Here is a 10,391-nt window from a genome sequence, read left to right as displayed (position 1 = left end):
AGCGGCGGCAAACGGCGGTGGCGCCTAGCGCGGCTGAAAACCAGGCGCGGGGGCAGAGCCAAAGGCCTGGCAAGGAGATGCCGGGGGCGCGGGGCTGGCAGGGCCCTCCGGGACGGCGCGGAGCAGCCGCCGGTAGATGCGGCGCTCCCGTACGTGAAAGCCTTTCTACCGCTCCTTGCCCCGCTCACGGGGCAGCGCGGAGCGGGCGCAGGGCGGCTCGGCCCGGGCGGCTCCAGGCCGCGGGCCCGTTGCTACGCGACCGGCGCTGAGCCCAGCGCCGCCATGGCGTCCCTCAGCAGCGCCAGCCCCGAGCTCCGAGCGTACTTCAGCCGCCACAACCTCCTCGGCGTCTACGAGGTAACGGCGGCGGACCCCGCCAAGGCGGGCGGCTGACGCGTGGCCGCCCCCCGCTGTAGCGAGTGGGGGAGGCAGCCCTCAGCCGCCCCTGGCCCTCCGCCGCCCGGCCGGCCCTCCCAGCTGGTCGGCAGCCTGGGCCCCGCTGGAGCCGGGGGGACCACAAACTCCCCCGGTAGCAGCCGCGGGAGGGAGGCGGTCGCCCGCCGAGGGGCCCCCCCCTTGCCCCTCAGCAGGACCCCGGTACCAGCGGGTTGGGTCCCTCAGCGCTGGGCAGGGTATCTCACACCCCTGACTGCTGGTGTGGGGCGTTCTTGTTGTTCTCCTGTTGTTAATAGCTTGCTTCCAACACTTTCTGAAAACTTTAAAAGTAGAAACAAGATGGAACAAGGTAATTCTGTTTCTTAATCCATATTTAAACTCAAACGATGACCGAAATGAAGGCAAACACAGTGAACCACACTGGCACCTTCTGGAGAAACTGGCTGCTCATGGCTTAGACAGGCGTACTCTTTGCTGGGTAAAAAACTGGCTGGATGGCCGGGCCCAAAGAGTTGTGGTGAATGGAGTTAAACCCAGTTGGCGGCCGGTCACAGGTGGTGTTCCCCAGGGCTCAGTACTGGGGCCAGTTCTGTTTAATGTCTTTATCAGTGATCTGGATGAGGGGATCGAGTGCACCCTCAGTAAGTTTGCAGATGACACCAAGCTGGGCAGGAGCGTTGATCTGCTGGAGGGCAGGAAGGCCCTACAGAGGGACCTGGACAGGCTGGATCGTGGGGCCGGGGCTAACGGTGTGAGGTTCAACAAGGCTCAGGGCCGGGTCCTGCACTTGGGTCACAACAACCCCATGCAATGCTACAGGCTGGGGGAAGAGTGACTGGAGAGCTGCCTGACAGAAAAGGACCTGGGGGTGTTGGCCGCCAGCCAGCTGGATATGAGCCAGCAGTGTGCCCAGGTGGCCAAGAGGGCCAATAGCATCCTGGCTTGTGTCAGGAATAGTGTGGCCAGCAGGACCAGGGAAGTGGTCATCCCTTTATACTCGGCACTGGTGAGGCCGCACCTCGAGTACTGTGTTCAGTTTTGGGCCCCTCCCTACAAGAAGGACATTGAGGTGCTGGAGCCTGTCCAGAGAAGGGCAACGAAGTTGGTGAAGGGTCTAGAGCACAAGTCTTGTGAGGAGCGGCTGAGGGAGCTGGGGTTGTTTAACCTGGAGAAGAGGAGGCTGAGGGGAGACCTTATTGCTCTCTACAACTACCTGAAAGGAGGTTGTAGTGAGGTGGGGGTCGGTCCCTTCTCCCAAGTGACAAGGGATAGGACGAGAGGAAATGGCCTCAAGCTGTGCCAGGGGAGGTTTAGGTTGGATATTAGGAAAAATTTCTTCAGTGAAAGGGTAGTCAGGCGTTGGAACAGGCTGCCCAGGGAAGTGGTTGAGTTTTAACTACAGAAGTACCTCTAGATTTCAGCTGGATACTTCCCTCCTTTTTGAGCGCTGCAGGTACAGTCTGTGGTTTTTAGTGGCCTTTCAAAGGTAAAGATGGCGGTGGACCACGTTTCAGATACTGGTGCATTAGATATTTATTGGCCCAGGAGTAAACTTCCATGAAATGTTAGAGAGTAAAACTGTTTGTCACAATGTGATGGACTGTGGGGGAAAAGGAGTTGGTGGGTTTGCTTTTAGGATTCTTAGCTGATTTTCTGTATTTCTTTAGTTTCCTCCCTGTTCATCTCTGTCACATTCACCTCTGCCCGTTTCAAAATCTGCAGCAGCTGTTTTGCAGTTTCCTTGAAACAAAGAAAGGCACAATGCACAAACACAAGTTTAGGAGACATCCTGGTACTTTTAAGCTACCAAAAATAGGCCCTGTTTGCAAGCAGCTATTACAGCCAGGATTTCCATGGAAACATTAATAAAGAAATCTTGAGCCAATTAGAATAATTATAGAGCAGCACTGCCACGCAGACTGAGTACCTCTCCTGGGAGCCTGTCTCTTGATCATTCTCTTGTTTTTTTTAAGCACAGAAAAACAAAAGGTAAGATGTATGTGTGTGAGGTGTATTTTTTGCTTCAGCACTTCAGAAATGGCTCATATTTACATTTCCAAGCAAAAGTTATAAATACCTTTATAGCCACACTGGCATTAAGTTAATAAACGGGAAATGAAAGAATTAAGGTTAAGATTAAAGGGAGTTTCTTAAAACCAGTTAGAAATTAGCCTGTATAAGATCTTTTTATCATTTTTTTCTTGTTTCTTAGAGGTTGGTGCTTGCTGATATCTAGCCATATTTTTTGTTTTATTTTATTACATTTTAATTTCTTTATGAAGTTACAGTATGCTTGGTGTGAATATAAATGAGATGATACTGGTCCCTGTATTAAGGAACATCAAAGCTAAGCAGAGACCTGTGAACATTTATACACATATTCTTAAAATTAAGGACATAGAGTTCTAAAATGGCCATTTGCTTAAGTCTTTTTATGATTAGGTTGTGGTTTGGACATGGTCCAAACACAGTTGGAGTCCAAATAATCGAGTCCAAATAATTTGGGATTCCCTGCTGTGTCTGAGTCTTTCATTCCTGTCTGATTTCTCCCTTGCAGTTCTCATCCAGATTTACTTTTAAACAGCATCCATAAAAAGTCAGGCAAACTGTAATCCTGCAAATACTATGTGTATGACACCTTTCACTGTCGTTAGTAGCTGTATTCTTACAATGTTAAATACGGATGCAGAGCTAGATTAAGATTTTTCTGCTGTATGACCCAAATGAATTTTGCCATGAAGGGTACATGGCTAAAGCTGTAGGAAGAGGAATGGAGTTATGGCTGGAAGAGAGAAGCCTTTGAGAGAAGCCAGGCTTTCTACTCTGAGTTAGTGGAAGACTGAAGCTCATGGCCAGTCCTGGCCTCATTGTGTGTTTCGCACCCCCTCCTCTTTTCCTCCTCTTCTCCTCACGGGAGTAGCAGCAGCAGACCAGACTTTCTGTGTCTCTGGAAGAGACAAAGTTGACAAGCATTTTGTCACAGTTTTCCGTCAGTTTTGTTGTCACTGTCAATTGGCTGCTTGGGGCTGCTGCCCACCTTGCTAGAACTCCTCCTGGGGATGGCAGGCTTTTACTGTCTTTGTAAAATGCATCTGGTTTTAGGGGGTAGTCTTTTATTGAGGGTAGATATGAAATAATAATATTTAATATTTATAACACTGTATTGTCATTTAAGCAAGGTGTTATGGAATAGCTAAAATGTATAAATGGTAATGTAATTTGAATATACAGTGAACAGCACATCTTCAGCACTGGAAGTATGAGGCTGGGAAATAACACGCATCTGTAGCAACAAATCAAGATAACAAAATTCATATCTTTCCTGGTAATTTTTTTTTTTATATTGATCTCACATACTACTTCTTGTAATAGTCATCATCACCATAATGCTTAGAAACCTAGGTAGTGACTCAGGATATTATGTTGTGCTAGGTGCTGTACACTTATCAAAAGGTGTTCCCTGCCCAAGTGCCTTATAAGCTGATGGTGCGTCAGCAAATGGACATAAGAAACAAAATGGGCATGAAAAGCACAAGGACATGGTAAGATTGTTATTGGTGAGCAGGGAAAGGCAGTAGTCACAACACATCGAAACCAACCATAGTCAAGGGCTTTTATCCAAGGTTCACAGAAAAGAGAGTCTTTGCGGAACCTATTTAGTTAATTTTTTGATATTCAATGGTAAAACATACAGTCTCCTGATTTTAGTAGGTGCTTCTGGAAAAGCACTGCACATTATGAGGGCCTGCAAGAAAACAACAGGAGTTGTTAACAAAACTATACCCAATGGCATCTACTGGTTCTGGATAGCTTATGGGGTTTGGGAGAATCATTAAGTTTAAAGTTTGTTATAACTCTAATAGATTACTATTGGGTAGATGCTGTGGTGATTTGCCCAGGACTAGGAGTAAGAGAAAATGATGAAAATATACCACTGCTAAGTATTTTTGGTAAAAATGAATATGTTGTGTTTAGATTACCTGATTTTTGAGGCATAAACTTACATCTTGAAACTTTTTGCTTTGGATAACCTTATAGACCAGATATGGGTGTTTCTTCATCCTCCTGGGGAATATTTTCTAAGGCACAGCTGATAGTCATCATCCATGCCGCCCAGTAATGCTGTCTGTTTGGTGTTGGAAATAAATGGAAGTTACTGTTCAGAAAATGTCTGTTAACATCAACAAAACTATAGCTCTGTGTACTGAGGTCATTTCAATGATGAAAAAATGTTATAGCTGAAGAGTTTGTAAAACTTGTTGGATATCAGTATCAAATATTTTATTTTATTCAGATGATGAATATGCTGATTCTCAATAGCTCTCTTTCACACATGAGTAAGGAATAAGAATATAGATATGTAGGTATGAATGTATTTTTAACAGTTGCTAAAAGTACACAGGAAGGGGGGCTAAAAACGGTTCTTCAATTACTAAGCTTTAAACTGAATGCTGCACAATTTTAGGACTTTTCCTTTGTGAACTTTTAAACAACAGATGAGCTTTTTCAGAATGATTAATAGAAGCAGTTTGTATAAAGCCTGACCTAAATATTTAATTCTAGCCTGATAACTTAGTTGCACTGTAGCAGTTTTTTTTTTTAATACTTGCTTGGTAGTTGGTTAGCTGGGGGTTGTGATGATATGTGACTAATGATCATTTGATGTAAGAGTATACTGTTAGTTGTTTAATGTTATGAATAAATAAAATTTATAGGTTAAGAAAAATTGTCGATGGACTCTTTCAGATTGTTGAGAGTCTTGTGGAAGTCTAAAAGAAATAGTCAGACTTGTACAGATTCAGCTTAATTGTTTTCGGTTTTACACCTGGCCCAAGCATCACTGAAGAGGATTGCAAGACCAGGTGTTACAATGCCATCCTTATTTAAGTTTTATAAAGGAATTCTCAAATGTTAAACAGAGGCCTTGCACTCCAGTATATGGTTGAATAGTTTGAATTTCCTGTGTTGGAGACCTTTCAGCACATCCAAAGGAAAACAAAGTTGTTTGTGTTTGTTTGAAAAAGGAAGAGAAAAAAGGTAAACAGTAAACAAAACTTGAAATAATAAAAAATGGCATTCATACGGCAGACACATACTGGCTGAATCCAGCAGAGGGAGTAGCTGACCAACGTTGGGATTGGCTTTGGGAAATCTGTCCATAGGAAAATTTGTGATGAAAGCCATTTAACTGCCTGTATATTATTTAAAATGTTATTATTGTTCATGAATTAAAATGATAGGTGATGGATTTATAATATTTTCTTAATATAGTCAACCATCAAGGTATACCTTGCAAATTACATTTTTGTTACGAAGATTGAAGAGATGCCAAGGTTGGAATCAGTGTGTTGATTAGTGTTATAAATACTCAAGGTGTCTAAACTGAAGACAGTTGCCTTTCATTGTGTTTGTGCATAAAGAGATATTTTTCTTTGCCTTTTCATATTGGTCTTAACTTAGAATCATAGAATGATGGAATCATAGAGTGGTTTGGGTTGGAAGGAACCTTCAAAGATTGTCTAGTCCAACTACTGTGCCATGGCCAGGGACGTCTTTCACTAGATCAGTTGCTCAAAGTCCTGTCCAACCTGACTTTGATCACTTCCAATGATGGGCCTTCCACAACTTCTGCTCAACAACCTTCAGAAGTCCCTTCCAATTTACATTATTGTCTGATTCTGTTTCTGCATAGTATTCTGATTAGCATGTGGAAGGCCTCTCTAGCATGCAAAAGTTCCCAGGCTGCTCCCGCCACCTGCCTGCCCTGCTCTCTGCCTTTACAGACTGAGGGTCCGCTTGACAGGGTGCCTTTTCTCACCTCTATGTTGTGCATGGCTTTTGCTCTATATCCATAGCGTGGTTTTGATTTCGAGCCTTTCTCTTTTCCCTTGTCCTCCCACCATGCTTCCTGAAAATGATTCGAGCACATGCTCCACATTAATAATAGGAAGAGGCCATGTCTTGAAAGGAAAGTAGTATTGCATCATTTGAGTTTGTACAGTGAGTAAACCATTATATTCTTGTATTGTCTCGATCCATCAAACATGTAGCAGTTGCTTCAGATATTTCCTGGTTTTAAAATTTAGTTTTATATTTACATAGATCAGTTGTATTACAGTAATAACAAGTCAGAATCAATATGGATGTTAGAAAATTAAGAAAGTATTTCTACCCACTGAATGCATAGGTGAAAGGCCATGGTTTGGGAAAATGAAACATAAGTGGATGGTGAGATTGCATAGTCAGAATTTTGGTGATGAGCTTATAGAGGCTAGAGCACACTCTGAATGGCAAAATTTAGGTGTGTACCATCCAACTGCACCATGGAGAGTGGTGTAGTGAAGTGGGCAGAGGCGAAGAAAAACAGTTCTCAAAGTGTCAGGGCTGGAAGAAAATCTAAAAAATCAGATGTTGTTTTTGTGATAACCAATAGAAGCTAGTTTCCTTATAACAGGCAGAGGGAAATATAAACAAGAGTGTGTGTCCCAGGGCAACGTCTTTTGCATTAATGTAGATTAATGTCTAGTTAAAGATACACAGTCGTGTTTTGAAATTTTTACCAGGCACAAAAACTTCTAGTTTATAGTTTCCATTAAATATTACTTTAAATAATTGCAGTTTGCCCATATATTTTTAAAAATCAATATACTTTGGGCGTTCTTGCTGTATGTGAGCTCACAATCCAAAAATAAATGATATATGTCCTTTAGCTGAAGACAGCTAAAGGCCAAATGAGAAAAATGGTTCATTGGTTACGGGCATTATTACTAAAAGATAATGCAAAGTAGTGTGATAACACAATCCTGAAAAGCAAATCTTTTTTTAAACTGCATTTTGTTTTCAGTACTGGTTAATTGGTCAATTTGTGGTCAAGCTCTTTACTACACAGGATTAATCTTGTTTTAGATTCTGGTTTCCATTAAGTAAATAAAATTATCCAATCTTCTATATATTCTTTCTTTAAAGCACATTAAAAGCAGTGAAATTCTTAGTAGGAGTTGTTAAAGAAATACCGCATATTTTATTGCTATCCTAAACCCAGTGCTTTGAAGTCTAGCAATTGAAATATGCTGATACATGCAATATTACCTTTAAAAATTGAATGAAAGGGAAGTGATAAAAAGAAATGCCTCTATTTTACAATATTTTAAAAGATGCTGGTAAACTTGTGTTTATTTTAACAGTTTCATCTCGAGATGCTGCTTTGCTGTTAATGCAAAAGCATTAATTTGCAGTTTCTCTTTGCAGGCGCTGCTTTGTGGTGTAATTGTTATGCGTCCAGAAGATCCACTTACCTATTTAGAAGAAAAGCTCAGAGAAATAATGGAAAGGGGATTAGATGCTGTCTTATGGTACATACTAAATGTTTGTCTGTGTGCTATGGGGTTTATAATACTGAACTTGGACTTTTAAAACATGCGAATGGCACAGCACCTACTGTGTAGACTGCAAGTTAAATGTTAGTATTGCTTTATTTTGCAAATATTAATAGCATATGATATTGCAAATACAGTAAGACAATATCTTCTAAAAACATAGAAAATATTTTTCTTTTGATATCTATGATTTTTTTGTCTACAGTATATCTAGTGAATATGCTCCTCGTTGTTTAGTTTAATATATCAAACCCCTACTTTTATGGTAATCAAAACTGAAGTGATGTTACTTGTTAGAACTTCATTTGTGTCCATGGTATATTTACCTTTATGAATCAGGGATGTGGCCTTCAAGGACTGAGTCATTAATTGTAGTACTTCTCATTTTTTTCTCTTCTCTGTGTGTTCTGTCACCCTTTTAAGTGAAGTCATGACAGCATGAGATAAAAAAAGACTAAGGATTTAGTTCTGTTTACACTGGAATATTAGAGAATATTGTGATCAACTTAACTGGGAGCAGGCTTTGGTCTCTAAAATACGTGCAACTTCTGTAGGCTAAAAATGGCATCTGAATTTTTAAAAATATGTTTCACAGCAAGTGCTTTTTCTCCGACTTCTTAGTCCTTTTTGCCCACTGTTAGAAAAAAAGCCCTTGATTAATTTATAGTTAGTCTGTACCTGACAAAAGAGAGAAAGTGTGTATGTGTATTCTTAGCTTACTGCGTAGAAAACAAGACGCAGAGTTTTCCATTAGTTTTGAATACTGTGAGATCATATGTTCTTGCCTTTTTTTGAAGCATGTTCATTACTGTTGATGCAGCTCCTGTGAAAGTTACTTCCTGTCCTGCTTTAACTTGCACATATAATTAAGTGATTTCATGGTTCAGGTGTGTTTCAAGAAAAGTTGGGTTTTGTAAATATGTCATCTTTGAGGTTTATAAATTCTGTTCCATTGAAGGTTTTGAATATCAGGAAAAAAACTTCAGTGGGTGCAGAGGGAAGAGCAACAAGCTATAACCGTATTTGCATTGACATGAATCACTAAGAAGATGGAGTACCCTCTTTTTTTACTTGCTGGACTTCATCCAAGAATGCAGTTTCATTTGTAGGTGTCACAGCTGTGCAATAATCAAGCGTGATGTTTTAGGATATCATCAAGATTAAGCTGCAAGAAATCTTTAAATATTGAGAAGAACTTCTGCTGAGATTGTAGTGTAATGGAATAAGAAGATAAGAAAAAAGATGAACAAAATTTTGTGTAACAATAAGGATGCCTGGAGGCAAAAACTCTGCTGGGGAGTGAAAGAACTTTGTATAGGAAGGAAATAGAAAGTGTTAATTCAATATGAATTAAATTCTGTGTTACATGTAAAGTCTATACAGTATAATTTTTTAGAGTTCAGTTTAAGTAGGTGTGCTATTACGGATACAACTTTTTAGTAACGGACCGTTCTGTTGAGATACTGAGTTCTGTATTTATCGTTGTCAGAAAATTGTAGTGTTCATCACTGGATTAAAACTGACCCCAAAAGACAGTACTGCTCTATTTAGATGGGAACTAGAAAAAGTTAGAGAATGAGAGTTGGAAAAAAGAGGGAAGGAAATATAACGGACAAAGTTGTGGGTAATGCTAGGAAAATAGGCATCTTTTGTAATGTGAAATGCGAAGAAGCTGTAATTTCAAATGGCTGGCCAGGGAGGTACTTACCTCACTTTTATATGCTGTGCAATTGTCATTCTGGTTGAAGTTTTCAGTAGGAGGTGGATAATAAATCCTTAATCTTTGGGCCCACTCAAGCAGAAATCTCGGGAGTTGTCTGGACCCCTAACCACTCTGCTTGCACTCAGACTGACGTAGGTGCATTGTGGTAGCAGGTAAAATCGTTACAGTGGGTGATGCAGATGTGTGCCCTTATTGTGTCCTTTCCCTCGGGTTCTCTGTGGGGTAGTGCAATTCCTCATATCACAAGGTGCACCAACAGCCTGAACCATAATGATGAAGTTTTATTGTTTACATTATTTATGATGTCTTTCCTAGAAGTTGAAAACTGACTTGATTTCTCTTTTCATTTTGGCCCTCTGATAAATACTTTTTATTTCCATATTTTTCATGGAAGCATAATGCAGCATATGCTTTTTTGATTTATTTGGCTTTTGCAGTGTGTCTTCTCTTTTTTTAATGAAAAGAAATCAGTTTACCTACCTAGACATGGCATGGCCTCTCTGCACCAGCAGGAAACATTGCTCCAACTACTGGAAATTTGAAATGGCTGTTCAGTCAGTATTAAGATGAGAAACGAAATAGTATAATCTGATAGGAGATCTCCAAGATAGATATTACATGGAAGGTATTAAGCTCTGATGTACACAGTATTTCAACATAGCTCTAAGAGCAGCGATAAAACATGATGATTTGTTTCCATATTTTGTAAATGCATTTTAAAAATGGCTGCTATAGGTATTTGTAGTGAAAGTGACACAGGTCTTTCTTAATCTTTTAATAATGTTGTTATTATTATAATACCGTAACATGTAACTATAATCTATTAGGTACAGAGAAAAGTTGCGTTTTCTTTTGGGTATACTAATATGGTTAATATATTTTACTTCTCTTTTAAA

General features: G+C 40.5%; 1 protein-coding gene across 5 annotated transcripts in view; it reads left to right on the top strand.

Moving 5' to 3' along the window:
• The first annotated feature begins 223 nt into the window (after window positions 1–223).
• The window catches only part of FBXL13 (F-box and leucine rich repeat protein 13), a 93,764-nt gene continuing 83,596 nt past the window's right edge, over window positions 224–10,391 (top strand). For all 5 annotated transcript variants that reach the window (XM_087767569.1, XM_087767568.1, XM_087767570.1 and 2 more), the window contains exons 1-2: window positions 224–357; window positions 7,645–7,748. In XM_087767569.1, coding sequence (XP_087623695.1) covers window positions 283–357; window positions 7,645–7,748 — 179 coding nt within the window. In that variant the 5' untranslated portion in view covers window positions 224–282. The remainder of the gene's footprint in view (window positions 358–7,644; window positions 7,749–10,391) is intronic.

Source organism: Nipponia nippon, unplaced genomic scaffold (assembly GCF_047370975.1).
Source record: "Nipponia nippon isolate SJK-2023a ecotype South Korea unplaced genomic scaffold, ASM4737097v1 scaffold_3, whole genome shotgun sequence".
Taxonomy (NCBI): domain Eukaryota; kingdom Metazoa; phylum Chordata; class Aves; order Pelecaniformes; family Threskiornithidae; genus Nipponia; species Nipponia nippon.
Note: the sequence above shows the minus strand (reverse complement) of the source record. Positions and strands in the feature narration are given on the sequence as shown.